At 49.3% G+C, this 20,849-nt stretch overlaps 1 protein-coding gene across 4 annotated transcripts; it reads right to left on the bottom strand.

Moving 5' to 3' along the window:
- Positions 1 to 1,168: 1,168 nt before the first annotated feature.
- Positions 1,169 to 10,155, bottom strand: FOXA1 (forkhead box A1). 4 transcript variants are annotated; one of them, XM_071746093.1, is made up of 3 exons: positions 9,741 to 10,082; positions 6,028 to 7,246; positions 1,169 to 1,490 (listed from the first exon to the last, which is right to left on the bottom strand). In XM_071746093.1, exons 1-3 carry the CDS (start codon positions 9,810 to 9,812, stop codon positions 1,456 to 1,458), a joined length of 1,326 nt encoding a protein of 441 aa, XP_071602194.1. In that variant the 5' UTR covers positions 9,813 to 10,082; the 3' UTR covers positions 1,169 to 1,455. The 4 variants fall into 4 exon arrangements, with proteins under 4 accessions (XP_071602194.1, XP_071602192.1, XP_071602193.1 ...); XM_071746091.1 differs by lacking the exon at positions 1,169 to 1,490 and adding an exon at positions 4,632 to 5,602 and having other exon boundaries at positions 9,741 to 10,083; XM_071746092.1 differs by lacking the exon at positions 1,169 to 1,490 and adding an exon at positions 4,632 to 5,528.
- Between the last annotated feature and the right edge of the window lie 10,694 nt (positions 10,156 to 20,849).

The following is a 20,849-nucleotide window of genomic DNA, read 5'->3' as shown; positions in this document are numbered from 1 at the left end:
CCTTGAAGGGGATGCCTCAGCCCCAGCTAATGGGGGATGTTTTTTCCCCGAACGACTGCGGACTCGGCACCCTTTCACTGCCAAGAATTTTGTGACCGGGCCCGATTTCGGAAATAGAAATGCGGTCACCCGAAAAAAGTCCACCGGGGTCCCCCGCCCCCCCGGCTCTTTCCTTCGGCGACTCGGTGAAGGCGAAGGACCGGGGTCGTGAACCCAGACTGGGCTGGGTCACAGGTGGGCAACTCCGCCCTCTGATGAAGGCTCGGGACACCGGGCCGATCAGGAGACCGGGGTGAGCCGGGAAGGGCAGAAGAACCACACCCCTCTCTGGCCGGGGCCCTCGTCGCCTTCGCGCCGCTTCAGAGCTTCCCCCTCCTCCGGGGGGTACCGCTCAGGGCAGCTGGGGCACGGCAGTGCTCGGGTTATGCCTGATGGCTGAAATAATAATAAGACGACGACTACTACTAATAATATAATAATAATAACAATACATTGTTATTATTATTGTTGTTGTTGTTTTTGTTGTTATTATTATTATTATTATTCTGCCGGTAGCTCCCTCTAGAAATAACGAGCAGGTGTATGAACATTTCATAGTTAGATTAGCATCAATAAAACAGTTTGGGAAAGTAACGACGGAAAACATCGAGTAGATTCCCTTAAAATAACCTGCCTGGGCAAAACCAGCAGCAGAGGCGCCATTCCGCGAAATGGTCTTTACAGTGAATTCAACTATATATAGGAGGTTTGGGGTGGGGAAAAGAGAAGAGATTGCATTTTTTTCCCACTCTTACAGACAAATGGATTCTGCCATTAAGGTACATATGTTTTAAATCTTAATGACTGGAGACATAGGTGAGCGGTGGCAGTTTGATCCGTCCAAAGTTCAAAGATTTGAAATCTCAATGAGTTTCTGTTTGAAATGAAGGAGAGAAACACAAACACCATGGCAGGACGTGGGCCAGAGAGTTGCACCGTTTGGGAGTGAAATGCGACATTATTTACACTAATCTATCCTTAACTACTACTTTGTCACAATGGCCAGAATAATTAGTAGAAAATAACCAGAGAGAACAAAGGCAGGTTTTCTTCTTATCGCCTCCTGTTTCCCCTCTTCTCTTCCCTGAATTATTTTCTCCCTATGAAAAAGACCTTTCGACACTGCAAATCGCAGAAAATGTAGTCTTTTATTTTATTTATTTTTTAAAAGTTATTACTCTGCTTGGGTGTACATTAGGAGAAAAAACAAACAAGAACAACAAAACCCAGATCCATTTGCAGCACCGCCCTTGACATTTAAAAAATCAAACTAATTTCATTTTTATTTTAGCTATTAGCCATTTTCCTGGATTTCCTAACACAATATTGCAGCGTGGATGTTTTGTGACGACCTACAAGTACACTTTCTTACCCCGGTCACACTCTGTGCACTACTGTGATGTGATTTTTGCATGGTCATTGCGTATTGTGTATATTATCACTTCTCTCCCCTGGAAACAAATACATATTAATTATATATATGTTAACATACACATCTATATGCCTCCCGAGAGGCATATATCCCATGTATATCCCATGTTTATATGAAGATAATTTGCTTCTTCATGAATTAAAATGATCTCAAAAATGAATACAAAAATGGTATATTTATTGAGTGTCTGTTTTTAAAATATATTTTCAGAAGTAATAAATGGTACATTATTATCGCAATCAAGCGTTTTATCTGCAGTATCACTGTAAAAATGAAACCGAATTACTTGCTCTCATATTGTTACAGGGAGGAAATTAATTTATTTCTGGTGTTAACGGACCAGTACCCGGTCAAATATTCAATATCTACTCAACATTTAAAATAATAATAATAATAATAATAATAATAATAATAATAATAATAATAATAATAATAATAATAATAATAATAATAAAAAAAAAAGCTATGCCAACGACTGAAGTGTTTTCTTGAGCTGTTCCTTTGTGATTTACTTATATTTTATTGACATGACTAAGTTTCAGAGGGGAAAAAAATGACCGGGAAATGTTCTTTCTCATCTTTCAGTACCGTGCACTTTAATTCCTTTCAATAAATGTACACCCTCCAATCGTTTGCCGACGTAGCTATCAGTCTTGTCCATTCGCACTGAGAAAACGACACGAGATGCTTGTAATTGTATTTCTTCTCCCCCACCTTCCCCGCGCCCTGATTTGGGGCTGCTGAAGTTGTTTTGATTCCTTCGACTTTAAGGAGGGAAAGTTCTCTTCACAGGTGCTCCGAGGAGGTGCCACGGGAGAAGGTTCCATCCTTCCCCACTTGCCGGGCGTCGCAGTGCTGTCGATCCCCGTTGCAGAGGAGGATCCCGCTGTGCCACGGCAGGATCCGCCGCGGTTCCTCGCCCCCGGCTGCGGGGACCGTCCCTGCCCATCCCCGCGGAGTCGCGGCCCCAGCTCCGCTGCAGCACCTCGACGGGTCCAGCCCCGTCAGCGCGTCCTGCGAAGGCTCCCTACACCTCCCCCCAACCCCCAATACCCCCCCGCCCAGGGCCGGGGCCCTCCTCACCGCCCAAACTCGGCGTAAATCTTTACAGAGATCCCCCGCCGCCCTGAATTACTCCCCGCTTGTGTTTAATGACGTTAAATGAGCCGTTTTCTCTCCCTCGCACGTGGCCGGTCGGAGATAATTGCCGTGAAGGAAAAAGCGAAGTTTTTAAATTGAAGTGACTGCAGGAGCCTGCAGCCTGGCGGGCCCCTGGCTTTGCCTGTGTCCCCCGGAGCAGGACTTTACACCACCTATGATACGGTTAAAAACCCCGCACCCGCCAGCTCCTTCCCTGCCGGCACAAAGGGATCTGTTCATATTGTGGTGCGGGAGGGTGCAACCTCTTCTTTTAGTTTACTTTGCACTGTAGCTGGGGGTATCTTGAGCACAGCATTAAACCAGCAGCAGGGTAGCTAGGAACGGGACAGAAAACAGGGGACTCTCCTCCCCTCTCTTGACTTCCAAGTCCAGATCGCAGAAATCTGCACTCGTTGCAGCGGAGACACGCATTTTTAACATGAGCCGCATCCCTGTTAGCCCACCGCAGCCACCATTTGCCTTCCAGAAGACAGGGAAGAAATATAATCTTGATGGCGAGTGGCGAAGGGGCATGGGCTGTATCCGTGACAGGCTCCGCTCCTTATCTATGAGAGGTTTGGAGCCGCGTCGGTCCGCTTAAACACTTTTATTACCCACACCCCGAATATTTCCATTACACACTGTGTGTGCTCCTCAGCTGATATGTGAAACCTGCAGCCTTATCGCTGTCGGTCGTTTGATTTAATGCCTTGGGCTTGTTCACAGAAAATATCAATATCTCCACTCTGCAGTGGCATATTCTCTATAGACCAGTCTGTGGGAGATAAGTGAAGTCCCGCTGAAGAGCTTCATCTTGTTTCTATTCGCACGGAGTTCCTTCTGTCAGAAGAAGAGGAACCCATCTGCCCGTACTTGGTGCCCAGCAACCCGCATCTGCCCCTGGCTGCAGGGGATCTCCTAGTGTTTGCCAGTTCAGGACACAGAAAGGGCGAAGGGGGCGTACAGCCAGATCACGGGGTACCTGGCCAAACAGGGCATCCCGGGTACAAGACCCCTCTCCCTCCCGCTCTTGGACCCGCGGTAAATCTCCGCTCTCCCGAGCGCAGCCTCGGAGCGCAGCGCCGGAGCCATCTCGGTCTTTCCGAGAGCGCCGTGCTCGCACCTCGGCTCCTCGCTGCCGGGCTGCCAGCGGCCGCTCCTGCGAAGTCCGCGGCAGAGGAGTACTGTCCAATATTTTTTCTCCAGTTTTTCGCTGGTAGTAGTGCTAGAGGAATTTGGTGACGTTTCTGGGACGCTGTCTTGGCTTTTCTTTTCTAAATCGACACTTAAATTTAGTTTGTTACCTCTGTCCCTAACCCTTCAGGGGGCAATTATGTGATAATTATGAGAATTACACAGGTCTTTTATCTGGCGGCCGTGCTAGAAAGCGTCCAAGCATAACGATATCTGTTCACGTTTAACACACACACATAATACCCCCCAAGCTCCCCGCCCCTCGACGATGCCACTTGCTGGCGACCAGCGCTGCTGCTGTTATTACCGGGGTCGATCCGAGCCACAGCTACAAAGCGGGAGGTGGGTTGGGAGCTCGGCCCGGCCTTTCCAGTGTCCCGGGGAGAGGTGGGGCAGTGCTAGTGATGCTCCCCTCCGATGTAGCCCAATCCGGCGGCAGGAAGCAGGGTCTGGCTGCCGCCGCCCCGGCCGCAAAACACCCAGGATGTTATACCGCCTCGGGTGTCTTTTTCCTTCTCTCGCTCTCAAACTACCACAGCACTGTGAATTAAAAGAAAAAAAAAAAAAAAAAAAAAAAAAGATACTACCACATCTATACCCGCACATCACACACCGGTAGTATGGCAGCGCCCGGCAAACACACCCTACGGGCTCGTCCCCTTCCTTTCCGCAGCAACGACACCTCCCCCGAGCCCTCCGCACAAGCTTGGCTGTACAAATCTTTCCGCTTTACACACATGCTTTAAGAGCTACGTTTGCTTCCGTGGCACATAGCTCCGTCCTCTGTAACTCGCCCCAGAAATTTTAAAAGAAAATAGCAGAAATCTTTCATTGTTAACATTTGATTTATTTAAAGTCCTTAACTGCAAATGATCAAAACCATACTTCACGCATTAAATTCTCAGTTATCGTTTTAAATCAAAATATTTTTCCATTACAATCACATTTATAAAATTAACAAAATTTCTTAAATTCACGTGTAATTTTTTTACTGTCATTTAAAGCAATTTCCAGCTGTAAAGAAAGAAAAAAATATAAACCATGCAATAAATTAAGAACATTGAGACAGCGAACAGGAATAATAATAAAACCCGTCTGGCTATGCTAACACCGTGTAAAACTGTGGAAAGTGCATTAACACTGGATGAAACAAGCTGACGATGGCGATAATTAAACGGCCACACACACACACACAAGAAAAAATTGGATGTGGAATTTATTAAACAAATTGGAAAAGGGGAGGGAGAAAGAGCTCTCCTCTTTTCCTTGTGTCGGTGTAATAGTCAACGTTTCCTGGGGGAGGGGGAAAATAACCTTGTTATAGATAGACAGTTCTATCTGGTACACAATGAAGAGACACTTAAATTAAATAAGCATGTCATCCACGTGTTGATGAGAGTTCCTGATGAACGAGAATCTTCAGTAACAGATGGGAAGGAAAAAAATATCCAACTGGCTGTGACCTCTTGTAACTTTATATTACATCCCAAGACAAGTAACACTTGGAAGAAAAGAAGGGTCGAATCCTGCACTCCAAAGCTCCAGTTGGTCCCTCCAGGAGTACAGGATCTGTCCCTCAGCATCTGGGTGTATGCGGGTTGTACTAGCCGAAGGTTTATTTTGCAAGTATCAAAAGGATGATCCGAGAAAGTAAATAGTCCTCTTGTTGCTTAGAGATTCTCTTAGTGTTTTGCTACTTCACAGCAGTATTGTCCTTCAAAGCCTTTTTAATTAAAAAAAAGCCTTAAACGTCTACTCTCTTCTTCATCTCCGTATTGTTAAAGTATTGCCACATACCTGTAAACTCACATGAGATTATAGAGCACGGAAGGGGGAGAAGGGTGGGGGGCGGAAAGCACGAACAAGTACTTTACAAGCTCAACATTTTTTTCTTCTTTTTAGTAACACCCTGCAAAGCTTGGTGGGGTTCTCCGGGGAGCGGGGCTGGGCGGCGGGGGTGCGGAGGGGTATGTACAAGCAGGACGTGGCTGGCTTTGCAGGAGGTCGTGGTGGATCATGACAACACACAACGCGTTGAGAGACAATTAAAAAGTAACAGTCCTCTGCACACAGCGTGCGGCAACACCTCGGTTTGTCGCAGGAGAGGGAAATAGGCTAGGGAAGCCAGGAAACGGGAAGAGGGGGAAAGGGAAGAAGGGGTCGGCCCTGGCAGGTGGGGGTGCAGAGCTAGGAGGTGTTTAGCACGGGTCTGGAATACACACCTTGGTAGTAGGAGGGTTCCAGGGCCGAAGGCTCGATGCTGCTCCGTCCCGCCATGGAGGCGCTGCCCAGAGGCAGCCCGCCGGGGATGCTGGCCCCGTAGGAGGAATATTGCAGCGCCTGCTCGTAGGCTTTGAAGTCCAGCTTGTGCTGCTGCTCCGAGGAGGACATGAGGTTGTTGATGGAAAAGGGGTGGTTGAAGGAGTAGTGGGGATCTCCCTTGAGGTGGAGCTGGGGTTCGTGGGCTAAGGAGTGAGGGGGGTGCGGGACGGAGGCCAAGGTGGGGACGGAGCTGATGGTGGAAGAGGCAGTCGAGGCCGAGGTCTTAAGCTCCGTGCTCGATCCTGTGTGGTCCATAGACTGGGGGCTGGTGGACGGGTTGGAGCTGGAGAGGGAAGTGGCGGTGTCCAACTGCCCGGATTTATTGTGGCCTCTGTGCAGGGGGGAGTTGGAGCTGGAACTGGAGGCCCCGGCCTGATCTTTCCTGCCCTCCTGAGAGGTTTTGCTGTTCGCCGGCTTCTCGCACTTAAAGCGCTTTTGCCGGCGGAGGTAGCAGCCGTTTTCAAACATGTTTCCGGAGTCGGGATGCAGGGTCCAGTAGGAGCCCTTGCCGGGCTTGTCGGGAGAGCGGGCCACCTTGACGAAGCAGTCGTTGAAAGAGAGTGAGTGGCGGATACTGTTCTGCCAGCGCTGCTGGTTCTGCCTGTAGTAGGGGAAAAGGTCCATTATCCACTGGTAGATCTCGCTCAGCGTCAGCATCTTGCTGGGCGCCTGCTGGATGGCCATGGTGATGAGGGAGATGTAGGAGTAGGGTGGCTTGGCGTGGGGGTAGCTCCGCTTGAAGGTCTTGGCGTCACGCGTCCTACCGAGGTTGGACTGGGTGTAGGCCATGGGGCTCATGCAGGGGTTCATGCCGCCGTAGGGGCTCAGCCCGTTCATGGGGGCCGGCTGGCCCGACATGGCGTTGATGCCGCCGGGGCTCAACGCCGTGCCCATGGCGGCCACTCCGGCCGGCATCCCGTTCACCGGCCCCGCCGAGCCCGCCGGCATGCCGGCCACGGCGCCGGGGCTCAGCCCAGCACCCAGCCCCGTGTTGGCATAAGACATGTTGAAGGAGCTGGAGGTCATGTTGCCGCTCGTCGTCATGGTGTTCATGGTCATGTAGGTGTTCATGGAGCCCAGCCCCGAGTTCATGTTGCTCACGGGCACCGAGGAATAGACCTAGGGCAGGGAGACGGAGAGAGGGAGTTAAAGGACATAGAGGAAGGGAGAAAGACCCCGGCGGGACCGGATCCGCCTGTCCTGTCCAGCGAGCCGTGCAAGCGTGCTTGTCGCCGGACGTCGTCCGCTTCCCCGGCACACGGGAAAGCCCCTTCCAAACGCCGCACGGAAAGGCCGCCGGTGCCATGAAAAAGTTTAATTCAGTTTTATATGTGTTTAAAGATAGACACAGAGTGGGTCTGCTCGGTCCCATTTTACCGGCGTGCCTCGGCTTGAGAGGTTGCGCCAGGACCCCCGGGGCGCACGGACCGACGGCCTTCACGGAGCAGCACCGCAGAGCTGGGCTGCGGCTCTATCTTCCCCGGGAGGAGGTTTTGTCCGGGAGTATTTCTGCTATTTTGCTGGTTTTGTGTAACTAGCTAAGTGCTTTAACTCTTCAGATCATTGAAATTTACTGGCATGCACTGTCCAAGCTGAGGAGAAATTCAGCTGCCTGCGGTTTCTTAGAATAGTCTCGCGCACGTCTCCCACATTGCACTGATTTAAATTTCTGTTCTTTCACAAGATGCGGTAATATTTTTTCCGAAAATAAAAAACCCCAAACAGCTCGAGTCCGTGCGTTTTATCTATGGAAAGCTTCCCCGTTGTCTGTATTTTTTATCGTTAGTCTCTGAACTAAAGAGAAAAAAGCAAACCAAAATAAACAAAGAAACAAACAAACAAACAAACTTCTTCAAAGTACGAATAGGCTGAACTTTCCCTGCCTAAGATTTTCTACAATTGCCCGACGTGCAAAAATTTTAGCACCCTACCACGTAACACAACTCTTAAAAAAGGCACAGCCAGAGAACATGAAATTGTGCTTTCCCTTGCGGCACCTAAATTCAGGGGAGAGAGAAAGACGGTCCCAGTTTACCTCGAACAAAGGCAATACAGCAAAGATTTGTAGGCAGTGGTTAAAATTATGAAATTAATTCCTGCTCACTAGAAATTCCACTACCTTATAAATGAGCTTTTAATTTAGGGGATAACATTATTTATTTGAGATGGTAGAAGGTGGATGGGTTTTCCACCTTGCAACCATTCAGTAATTCAAATAAATAACGTGGGATGAAAAAAGACTGAAGCTAAAAAAAAAATCTCCAAAAACAAACAAAAACCAACCAACCAAACAAAACCCATTAAAAACTCCAAACAAAAACAAAAGTGAAGGTCGCTTAACTTTATTTTTGTGGGTAATGAGTACGGGGAGGATAAATGAGTCTGGAAACAGCACATAATTAGGGTGACCCTTATTTGCCCTTTCCTGTTAAATATGATGCCAGCAGGGTGACACGTATCTGCCTGTGCCCGCATGTGTGCCAGCTCCGAGGTGGCGGGACGAGGCGTGGGGACTGTGGAGCCGTGTGTCCGGGTGTGCTGATGCAATGCCCGGGTGCGCACACCTAGGTGCCTGCCTCGCTATCACACTTCCTTGAAACTACTCTTTCCCGGGCGGGAATCACAGGGGGTGCTGGCGGTGCTGCTCCATGGGCTGGCTTCTCCCGGGGACACCTCTGCAGAGCAGCAGCGGCACAGTGCGACCCTCGGGCCCGCAGGGCCGAGGCGCCTCGCCGGGGACGGCTCCAGGCGCTTCCGTGGCCCTATCCTCTGCCTGAGTTGTTGGCGCTTCTAGTATCGCTCTCTCCCCCTTGCTTTGCACCACGTTTTCAATCAGGCGCGGGGGAGGGGTGAGCGGAAGAGCCTACCGGGATGCCGCGGGACGGACCGGGCCGGGCCACAGAGCCGGTGCCGTTGAGGGGCCGGTGCGGCGGGGCCGGTGAGGGCCCCCTCCCGGCCCAGCTCCCCAGGCCGCTCCCGGCAGCGCCTCCCGCCGGCCCGCGGCAGCAGCGCACGCCGCAGAAGCCCCTCTGGCAAAGTACGAACAAACGGCTATTTTCCCCTACTCCGTTCTTTTCACCCGGATTTAACAGGTGAGCCCCCCGGCGACGGCGAGCAGAGAGTCCGTCGGGCCCGCAGAGGAGCCTGGAGACAGCGCTGCCCCCGTCCCGGGACGCGCTAGGGACCGTCTCCTTCGCTCCCTTCCATCTGCCGGGAAGGAGCCAGGGGCCGGCAGCGCGGCGAGTCCTGTGCCCCGAGCCAAGACTTTACGGGGAGCTTTTGTGTGCGCCGCAAACGGAGATTACGCCTTTTAGATGAGGTTAAGGGCTGCCCCCGGCTCTCCGCCACCCCTCGGCGAGCTCGCAGCCTCCCCAGGTTTCCCTCTAAACCCCCCTGGGCTCTCGGAAACCGTGTTTTCCTCGGGGAAGTCTGGTCGGCTTTCAGCGCCGAAGGGAGGGGGGAGGCACGTTTGCTCTGGCAGACCTGGAGCGCAAACCGATTCCTTCGATTGCTGCCCCCCACCAGACTCCCAGCTCCCCCCACTCCCACCTCTCTACCCTCCCCTCCCCCTTGCAGAGGGGCACCAGCGTAGCAGACCCTGGGATTTACTCACCTCCTGAGTGTCGGCGTAGTAGCTGTTCCAGTCGCTGGTCTCATGCCCTTCCATTTTCACAGTCCCTAACATTATGGAGCCAACCTGCCCGGTGTAACCATCCAGCCCTCTTGTAAGCGAGCGACGGGCAGCAGGAAAAAAGCCCGAAAGCCCGACCTAGCAGGAAGCCAGCTCTTGGGAGGGGCGGGGGGTGCTGAATTCTCCTCTATAACCAGCCAAAAAGGAGGCAGGGAGCGGTGTGGGGCGAGACAGTTGAGAAAGTGAGGAAGTGCCGGCTGGGATGTGAGTGGAGTTGAGCTGATGTGGATCTTACGTCGCAGAGTACCCACCTCCTCCTCCTCCTCTCCCCATTTGTCCGCCGCACAAAGGCGTTCGCACCTACAAAGCCGGAGATGCACCTGCAAACAAGGCAGTTCCCCTAGCCTGCAACTCCCCCCGGGGCGGCACTTTATTTGCAAAGGCGGCGTAATTGGTTTAAGCTTGTGAGACAAGGAGAGACGAGGGGTGGGGGGAGAGCAGGAAAGAGGGGGGGTGACGGACACCTCCTTTCAGATGGACAGGACAAATGCTAGGAAGGATCGGTGGAAATTAAATGAGGTAGATAAGGGAAGGGCAGTCCCCTCTGTTTGAAGAGAATGCAAAAGGCCATCCAGCCTTAAACCCCTGAGATTAGGGGCAATATTTACTGAAGTCCAGTAGATGCTCCTTTAACTTGGTGGCCGGGACGTGCTCCAAAGTCCCTAGTCCTGCGGTACCCCCGCTCCCCCCGCTCCCGCCTCTCGCTTCAAAGCTGGTGCCCGCACAGGTACCACCACGGAGCTCCCCGCTCTCGGCGCCCTCGGGGCGGCGGACAGGGTTCAGCGCTCCGGGCTGGGAGCAGGAGGGCTCGACTTCGTGCTTTCCAGAGCCCTCCGATCTCCTCATGGGCTGAACCTAGCCCTTCGAACGGGGCTGCTTTCCTATGTAGATGGTCATGATGATATTTCTTCTCTGGTGCCTTACATTTAGAAACCATGTGAGTCACGGCGCTGAGACATAACACTACAGCCACACAGTAAAGGCGGCCAGAGGCTTGAATGCGGATCCACCGATATTAACCTCCACTTGGCAAACATCAGGTGAGTCACTGGAACCATTTTATATCTTTACTGTGGAAAGCCTCCAGCCCAAAAGGCTCCGCTGGAAGCTTTCCCTGGTGCTAGGCACCCAGGACCAGCAATAATGAGTAGCAGGTATCTTCATACCAACTTCTTGCCCGTTAACCCGATTGTCGCAAGAACAGGGGAGGAGGAGGCTAGTAAAAGCTAAGGGGGGCAACACAGAAAAAAAATTCCGACAAAGGACAACGTTCTTTATTATTATGGAGGGAATCTCTCAATCTCTGTAGATGGATCGAGCATTTGCTCTTTCCGCTCCTATCCTGTCTGGTTCTTCAAGCTTACGTTAAAACCATATACTTTTCTTGGGTTTCTCTTGTCTATCCTTTGTGTGTTAGTTCCTATTCAGTTACTAGAACTTTTATCACCCGATATTAAAAAAAACACAAACAAACAAACAAAAACCCCACCAACCAACCAAACAAAAAAACAACCCCCCCAAAAAACAAACAAAAAACCAAATCAAAACATAATGCCACCACCAAACAAACAAATAAAGCATCACAAATACAGATAACTTTCCAGATAATAAGAATTTGAAGAGGAAATAAAGTTTCTTGGGATTTTGAAAAAGCTTGCGTATCATACAACACAAACTTAAAAAGCAAATCGGGGGCTGAGTTTCTACCTGGCATGTTTATCGTTCAGGAGGATCACAATTGTTTTCCTCAGTGATTTGTCTGCCAGTGGTCTGCGAAAACGTCACCCTCACAAACACGATTTTAAAATTTCTTATACAGAGACCCAGGATTCAAATGACAAGATGTAGCATATCTCTGCCTCGACAGATACGTTGTAACTTGTCCTCCAAGTGCGTTTTCTGTTATCCCGTTCTTTGTTTTTTCCCTAGTCGTCTTTCTTTCTTTAAATCTGGTAACAGAATTAAGTCAAATCCTCGAAACAAACAGAACTCTGGAATCAGCAGATGAGAACAAGAAAACGTGTCTTGAAGGAAATAGATAAAAGCACTGGATTAAACCTCTGCTTTCCCAAATGGTCAAACTACACCCATGGAAATTGGAACAAAACTCAGTGGAAAACTCTAAGAAGTACTACAATTGCGGTCTTCATGTATGCACCCTGCTTCTTTCACTACTGGAAGTGGTCTGTAAGTCTGAAAAAAGAGACCCTTCTGTGGTGGCTTGTTTAATTCAGTACTTGAGGTCCGTGGGGTTCCTCGCCACTGCATGCGGTGAGACTGGGACGGCTGCAGCGGTCCCTGAGACTCCGCTGGCTGCACCTCCCCTTCGGCTGACCTCGGGGCGGTGCTGCCCTACTTCCCAGAGCTCAGCTCTGCGGGGGCAACACCCGCCGGGACGCCGGGCAGCCCACGTATGGGGTCACTCTGTACCTGGAAAAAAAAGAGCAGGCACGAAGCCGGCCACGCTTATCGGATGCTGCTACGAACTGCGGAGGCGTTTCTCCGGGCGGAGCAGACGTGGCGTCCGGCAAAGCCACTGTCCACGGTGGCCGCCCTCCCGGGCCGCCCCCTCCAGGATGCCCAGGGCCGGGCCGGGTCGGGTCGGGCCGGGCGGCCATGCCGGGGGTTGTGCAAAGCCGCAGCGCCTCCTGTTGTCCGGCCCCTGCTCTGGGCTCGGTTCCCTCTGTTCCAAGGCTGCTCCTAAAGGTGAGAGCACAGACGGGCTCCTATCTGTAATTTCAGAGAGCGTTTCGGCTGCTGGAAATTCCCTTCAGCCTGAGCTACTGGAGTTTGTAGCCCTGGTGGAGAGAAGTCTTCCTAGCGTGAAGAGGAGGGTTGTCACAGAAAAAGGAGGTTATTGAGGTAGTTGCCCTTGTTCCTCAATTGAGCCTCTGTGAAGCACTATATGGGATACTCCCAGAGTCCAGCGTGATTTGTCTGTACCCTTTGCAGCAGGCTCAACGAGAAGGGAAGGATTCTCCTAGGACAGAGGATGTGTGACGGCAGCCAGGAGCTCCCCACAAGTTTAGCCACTTACTCGTTTTCTAGATTCCGGGATGGTAACCCAGTCCCAATTTACACAGAACCTCTCCCCAGCTCTCCTTAGAGTAGCTCCAGTTTCTGATCGATCTGTATACTTTATTTTGAAAATTATTTTCAGCAAAGGCTGTTTGTGCAATTTGGAGAAAACCAGGCTGAGGTGAGCTGTATTTTCCCTGTCTACATGGGAGCAGTCTCAGCTCCTTTACAAACCTGTACGTGCTGCCGAGGAGGGAAACTCATTAACTGGCCTGAAACTGTGTGTGGTTCATCTGTGTATGGAGCCAGGGGAGGACGTCCACAGGAGCCCGTGCTACCAGCACTGGCAGTGAAAGCTGGGCCCCGCAAAGACCGCTCAGCAAGTGGCCGCTTTTGAGGAAGGGCATCGCTGAGGGGTACCGGCTGTTAAGCCAGGCCGAGGGGCATCGCCCGTGGGAAGAGTCCACAGGCAGCAGCGGGGCGCGGCCCCGTCCTCGGCCTCTGCTCCGGCCACGGTCCTGCCCGGTGCCCCTTGCCCGCCGCTGCTCGGGAGCGCCTCCCGCAGGCACCGTCCCAGGCAGGGGGCGGGTGGCCAATGGGGTCGGAGGGACTTCATAACTGTGGAGCGCTGCTTTAGTTCGTTCCAGCGTACGAACCACCTTTTCCCTGGCAGAGGCAGCGTCTGCCGGCCATCCTTTCGGTTTCATTTACAGTATTTTATTTAGTTTTACTCAAATGTCATCGTCTCCTGTCCGGGAGTCTCTCGGTAGTTCTTGTGCGGAGTAGACGTTTAGCTCGGAAAAGAGCTGTGAGGTTATCTCCGCATCAAGATGCTTTCCCTGCTCCTCACTGCACAATCTTCTTTTCCCCGTACCCGTCTCCTGCGGAGGGTCGCTGATACCCGGCTCTCCGGTCAGACCCAACCCTGCGCAGCGGATATACTCAAATGCCGTGGGACACCTCAGCCTCTTCCACCCTCTCCCTGTCCTTGCCCATCCATCTCTCCCAACGGTGGGAAATCCCTCTTCCTATCTGTTTCTAACCCGAAATCCTCCCCTATCCAAGGGAGCAAACAGTAGACGGGTGGGAACGTGCCGCCAACCAGAGCCGAGTCCTTTGGACGGGGTGGGAGCCTGAGCAGCCCCGGGGCGCTCCCAGAGCAGGGATCAGTGACTGCGGAAAGCTCCCCTCGATCCGGAGCGACCCCGTCGAGACGACGGCAGAGTCGGGGGACTTGTTCTCCCCGCCTCATACAGGCAGAGCATCCCTGTCTCTCTTTCTGCAGCTGAGCCCCCAATGAGAAGAGCCCGTGGGGTCCCCTGGACCCACCCGGGGTCCTGCTGCCCGGAGGACCCCCTGGCGAGGCGGTCACTACCGCGATCCCGGTCCCCGCAGTTCCTCAGCCAGTTCGATGCGATAAGCTGGCGTTTACCTTTTCCTCGCTCAGGACCAGCGCCTGGGCAGGTGAGGGCACTGCATGGGGTCAGAGCTTGCTTCGGAGCCTTTGATGCGTGACCTTTTCTAATGTCCGACCAAGCGACACCCTTCCCCCGACCGACTCGAGGTAGGAGGGGGCATCCCCTTTTCTTTCTGCACCTCCTCATCCTCCTCAGGACTCCGTGGTTTGGATCCTCCTGTCCGGACTAGACGTGCCCTTCCGCTGCCCCGTCCTTGTCAAGGAGGGCAGGGTGGTCCCACCACTCACCGCCCGGCCCTGCCTCCTCACCGCCTGCTTTTGGGCCCCGGGTTGTTCGCCCCTTCAGCCCCCCGCAGCTGGGCGCAGGGGCTCCGGAGCGGCCCGACCGCGGGCAGTGCCTCCCAGCTGCTGGTGGGAGCGAGGCGGAGGGTGACCCTCCCGGAGACACAGTCTGCCGCACCCTCGGGCACCGGCAGCGCTCCCGGGAGTGCCGGGACTGCCGGGGTCTCACAGGTCACACCCAGGGTGTGCCTTTCATCGGAGCTGTACAAGGCGCCGGAGACATTGAGTGGCTCGTTGCAGTAACCACGTTCCGTTACCGGATTTTGTTTATTTTATTTTAATTTTAGTTTTTTTTTTTTTTTTTCAATTGTAGTGCAATTCATTGTATTTCATTTTTCTAGGCATCATTCAGCGCACATGCAGTGACTTGAGCAACATCACTGACATCAAAATTAATACCTCTCCCTCGAAAATACTCATGTGTCAGACTAGTTAAGGAGGACGAGGAATGAAATGAAAAATTTAAGTTAATATCCAATGGTGGCAGTGCTACCAGTAAGGAAGCCTCTGTTTTTTTTCTTTACTTTTACTTTAGTGTAAGAAAATAATTCTTAACTAGGTAAATCATGGCCTATTGGATATTATCACTCTATTTTTGCTAATGCAGTTAGATGTGTGGATGCTGCTTTCAGAACTCTGTAGTGGATTGGCCAAGTGTGTTTTACTAAGTTCGTGTAAAAAAAATGCACTCGATGTTTCTCGTTTGATTCAAGAGCAGCCACATAGGTATCTGTTTCAATTATTGGGTGTTTTATGCTATGATTAACTGAAATACAAAAAGGAAATGGTTCTGCTATTTGTTTTGTTTTGTACTGGACAAGAGATACAGAGCTGATCGACCTCTTGTAATAGCTGTGTCAATATAATACTCCAGTTCTTCTGCAAAGTGATCTTCCTACTCAGAAAGTGGATTTGGTTTGCTAAATTGTACTTTTTTTTTTTTCTGCATGGCATCATATTTTTAAGCTCTGCTCTTCTTTAATGGCAAAGAATTACTCATTCTGTTGTCTCTGTCTCTACACCAGTTTTACAGAAAAGCATGGAAGAGACCAGCATCCATTAGAAATGGCTTTTTTGGCTGGTTTCAGCTCTGAAGAATCAAATGTACAAAATAAAGAATGGCTAATTTAAACTCCTCCCCAGGGAGCAGTTTCACAGTTTTACCCATCTCGCAGTTCCTAGAGCATAAATTAATTCGGGCTGCATTAACTGCACATTTTCTTGAGCTGTATGAACAAGAAGAGCCAGCAATTGTGGGATGTGTGGCAGAATGAACACATGTATTCCACCAGGGGAGATACACTAACCCATATTTAGTAGAAATGATGTTTGCCCTGGAAAAGGATGCCCACAGGCCCTAGGTAACACAACCCCTAGTTTTACAATGAAATGTGAGAATGGGAGGATCAACTGGTAATACTCTGAAATTGTCAGCAAGACCTATAACATAGCACAGTCAACTAGTGTCAGTGGGGAAGTAAAGGAAGGTCTGGATTCAGTAACATTTTAGGACTTCTTAGGAGCAGCAGTTGTTCAGTATTTTGGAGAGTGGTTGTTAGTTCCAGCAGTCAGCCTAAGCACCTGCTGCTGCTTTAAGCATTTCAAGTGTGACTCTCCCTTCTGAGCAGATTTAAGGGAATAGCATCAGGAAGTCACTCAGCTCACTGTGTGCTTTCCTTTCTGCTGTAGCATGAGCTCAGTTCTCTGTGCAGCTACTGGTGGGACAAGGAAGAACCACATATAACTAATTTCCCCTTCACACCTCCTCAGCCAACAAGGCAGCTGTCAAATATTTCTGCAGTGCATGGAGTTTCATGGTTACTTCTTTTCAGGCAGGGATGTAAGGTGGAATGAATGGAAGGGAATCCAACACCTGACTTTTCTTTCAGTCTCTCTAAAAGACAGAGATGCTTTCTTCCATCCCAACAATCTAATAGCTCATCAGGTGGCTTTCCTATCACCTACTGCACAAATAATTTTCCCCTTTCGGGATCAATATCTAGAAATATTCCCTTCACCATTCATCCTGTGCCAGAAATCCTTTGTCTTTTTACCATTACTCTTAGAGGTAGCTGGAACTTCAGCCTCTGCAGATACCTCTCCTTAGCCTGTGCAGGACATTTCCTTTTGATGAAAAAACTGATCAGCTGTGAAGATTTTTCTTGTATTTAAATGTGATTTCTAAGTCCTCCAACACCGAGTCTTCATCTGTGTAACCTGTGAGATATACAAACATACAGGTATATATCTACATGTGCATAGCCACGGTCAAGCTGTTCTAAGAGAACTGAAGAGTGGACTGGAATAACCAACTGGAAAATCTGCTGTTTTAACTGGAAGACAATGGTGAGCAGAGGTAATATGGAGAAATTTTAAAACTAAAGCAAGTAAAGGGGTGAGCCCAGGAAAGCCTTTGGCAGGTGTTTAGCTGCAATTTCTCTATTTGTTGGTTACAGCCTTATTCAAAGTCAGGGGTGTCTCTGACCTTGTGCCTATAGTAAAGAGGCTGTGCATGATGAGCTTCAAGAAGTAACTCCTGCAATTCGCTTGTGCTATATAACAAAATGGTATATATCTGGAAATATTACAGTAATGTCATACTAAAAAAATGAATCTGGGATTCATGATCACTCAAAAGACCAAGTCATTTTCTCATTGTATTGATTTTCTCATTATAAATATTTTCAATGATGAGAAAAAGCAAAGCCTAAAATCACAGGAGAAAGAAAGATTTTAACTATTTCTGCTGGTGTAGTACTTAGAAATACAGATATGTCACAATCATGATGGAGGTTAATAGAGCTGGGTGTGAATATTTGTTATGGATCAAAGATAGGATATAGTGATTAGAAGAATGACAATACTTTCAACACTCACAAAGGGATTGGAGGTGTTATTTATAATACTAATTCTACAAAACCTTCCTAGGGCTGCTTACTGCACAAGGGATTCAATATGGATTGATCACAGAAAAAAAAAAAAAAATCACAGAATCACAGAAAGTTATGCGTTGGAAGGGACCCCGAAAGATCGAGTCCAGCCCCCTGCCAGACCAGGGTCACCTGCAGGAACAGCCTTCCTGGGCAGCCTGTTCCAGTGCTCTGTCATCTTCACATTAAAAAGAATTTCCTCGTGTTTATATGGATCATCCTATGCTCAAGCTTGGATCTGTTGCCTCTTGTCCTATCATTTGGAACAATTGAATCATAGAATCATAGAATTGGCTGGGTTGGAAGGGACCTCAAAGATCATCAAGTCCAACCCTTGATCTGCTACCACTGCAGTTACCAGACCATGGCACTGAGTGCCACATCCAGTCTCTTTTTAAATATCTCCAGGGATGGAGAATCCACTACTTCCCGGGGCAGCCCATTCCAATGCTTGATCACCCTCTCAGTAAAGAAATTCTTTCTAATGTCCAACCTAAACTTCCCCCGGCACAACTTGAGACCATGCCCTCTTGTCTTGCTGAGAATTGCCTGGGAAAAGAGACCAACCCCCACCTGGCTACACCCTCCTTTCAGGGAGTTGTAGAGAGTGATGAGGTCTCCTCTGAGCCTCCTCTTCTCCAGGCTGAACAACCCCATCTCCCTCAGCCTCTCCTCATAGGATCTGTGCTTGAGTCCCTTCACCAGCCCAGTTGCCCTCTTTTGGACCTGCTCCAGGACCTTGATATCCTTCCTGAACTGAGGGCCCAGAACTGGACACAGGACTCAAGGTGTGGCCTCCCCAGCGCTGAGTACAGGGGCAGAATCACTTCCTTGGACCTGCTGGCCACGCTGTTCCTGATACAAGCCAGGATGCCATTGGCCTTCTTGGCTACCTGGGCACACTGCTGGCTTATGTTCAGCTTCCTTGAGAAGAGCCTGGCACCATCCTCATGGCTCTCCCTTTTTTATAAACACTGATGAGGTCACCCCTTATTCTCCTCTTCTCCAAGATGAAGAGACCCAGCTCCCTCAGCCTTTCCTCATAAGAGAGATGTTCCACTCCTTTAATCATCTTGGAGGCTCTGCTCTGGACTCTTTCAAGCAGTTCGCTCTCCTTCTTGTACTGAGGGGCCCAGAACTGGACACAATATTCCAGATGTGGCCTCACCAGGGCAGAATAGAGGGAGGAGAACCTCTCTCAACCTGCTAGTCACCCCCTTCTAATGCACCCCAGGATGCCATTTGCCTTCTTGGTCACAAGGGCACATTGCTGGCTCATGGTCATCCTCCTGTCCACTAGCACCCCCAGGTCTCTTTCCCCTGCTCTCCACAGACTCAGACCCCAACCTGTACTGGTACTTGGGGTTGTTCCTACCTAGATGTAAGACTTTCTTATGTCCAGGGTCTGGAGGTCACAAGGGCTGATTCTAGGAGTAAAGACTGAAGCAAAGTCACTCAGCAATTCTGCCTTCTCTGCATCCTCTGTTATCAGGGCTCCTGCCCCATTCAGCATTGGGCCCACATTTTCCCTATTCTTCCTTTTACTACTGATACATTTGAAGAAGCTCTTCTTGTTTCCTCTGCTAGCTTGACTTTCTTGGTGTCTTTCTACATGCTCTGACAACATCCCAAGTTGTTGGGATAGTTCTCCCAAGTGACCAATCCCTTCTTCCATGAGCTGTGAAGTTCTTTCTTCCATAAGCCTTTCTTCAAAAGTTTCTTGTTGATCCACACAGGTCTCTTACTACTTCTGCTTGATTTTTTCCTCAAGAGAATGCACCTATCTTGGGCTTGAAGGAAGTGATATTTAAAACTGACCTTATTTCCTTCAGCTCAGCTGGATCAAACCTGTGTAACTAATGAAAAAGCTTTTCAGCACTGACACTCCAATTTAAGAGATTTTTGCCCCTTAACTTGTTTACTCCACTCTTCTGCTACAGATTACCACCCCCAATATGGTAACTTTCAGGGAAGTTTGTGTGCTACATTCCCAGTGGCCATGCTTCACAGTTATCATATAATTGATTTTCTGTGTATATTTATGGTTATTTTAAATAAATACATGGCAGAAATACTAAAACAGAGATGCTGGTGCCCTGAAAGAGAAAACAGTAGCCTGTAGCCTAAGGATACATACATCTGATCTGATTTCTATTTACTAGCAGTCAGGAGCACACACTGTTACAAGTCTTCCATTGGTTCTACCAGGGGACTTTGAAAAGTCATTCAGATTCTCTTTGTTCTAGCTCCTGGTCTCTAAAATGAGGTATGCTACTTTGGTATCCTGGTGAAACTGTTTTTGCAAATATTCTGTTATCCTCGCTAGGACTATTGGTGACTGGAGTACAGTCAGAAAGAGTTGTGGTGCTCTCCAGTGTTCACCCTCAAGTAGATGATCAGGAATCAGGACAGCACTGTACATATCAAATATGTACACCCTAGTATGGGCTCTTAAGCAAAGCCAGAAAGAGGTCCGTGGAAGGCTCAATATCAATCACTTAAATGAAAAGAGAAGGAAGAGCATAACTACTTTGCACTATGTGCATCTCAATCTCACTCCAGCATCAACTTGGATCACAGTAATATGTACTGGGGGTGAGACTTCCTGCAAGATATGGACTCAGTCAGTTTAGGAGAAAAGAAACTGCATGCACAATTTTTAAATGATCGCTTTTATTTTGAAAAAGGAAAAACCTTTTTTGCAACATTTATGGATTAAGAACTGAGATGGTACAGTTTATGTGATATTAGAAAGATAAGTCGTTTGGTGAAACCTAATGAAGAAAAATAATAATAATGTCTACATTAATTCACAGGACTAAATTTGCACAAGGTTTTCCAAGGCTAGATCCACTTGCTAAGTATTCATATGCTTTCTAAGGATTTATATTCATTATACTAGATTCGTCTAGTGAGGAAATTTTGGAATTTGCAAACTATGGAGAAAGGGCTTAACCCGCTTAACTAAATATGTCATGTCAATTAAAGAAAAAAAAAAAATGCTTCCAGGCTGCAAGAATCACTGATCATTAAGCAAGAGGCACATACTAATAATAGCTGTGTATTATTTCAATGTGTATCAGACACAGGAATCTCTGCAGCTGTCATTTCCAGAGCTCAAGATGAAGATCTAGAGGATAGATTGGCAACACTTACTAATGGAATGACTGCTAAGCAATTCATGTGGTTTGGTAGAAGAAATATATAGTGCTGCAAGCAGACCTGGCAGATAACAGATACAGTAAGGTAACACAGCATGCTCATCTTCCATTTTACCACAACTATTAATCTAGAGAGGAAGCACATGTTTAATGATTTTTCCTT

This window comes from Heliangelus exortis, chromosome 5, assembly GCF_036169615.1.
Source record: "Heliangelus exortis chromosome 5, bHelExo1.hap1, whole genome shotgun sequence".
NCBI classification, from domain to species: Eukaryota; Metazoa; Chordata; class Aves; order Apodiformes; family Trochilidae; genus Heliangelus; species Heliangelus exortis.
This window is presented reverse-complemented; position numbering and strand designations above follow the sequence as displayed.

Bases quoted from the DNA above. Each gene is read 5' to 3' on its own strand.
- FOXA1 (XM_071746091.1), bottom strand. From the start codon at position 9,812: ATGTTAGGGACTGTGAAAATGGAAGGGCATGAGACCAGCGACTGGAAC. The intron at 7,247-9,740 runs GTGAGTAAATCC...TCCCTGCCCTAG, and splicing joins ACTACGCCGACACTCAGGAG to GTCTATTCCTCGGTGCCCGT. The intron at 5,603-6,027 runs GTGTGTATTCCA...GTGAGTTTACAG, and splicing joins GGAACCCTCCTACTACCAAG to GTATGTGGCAATACTTTAAC.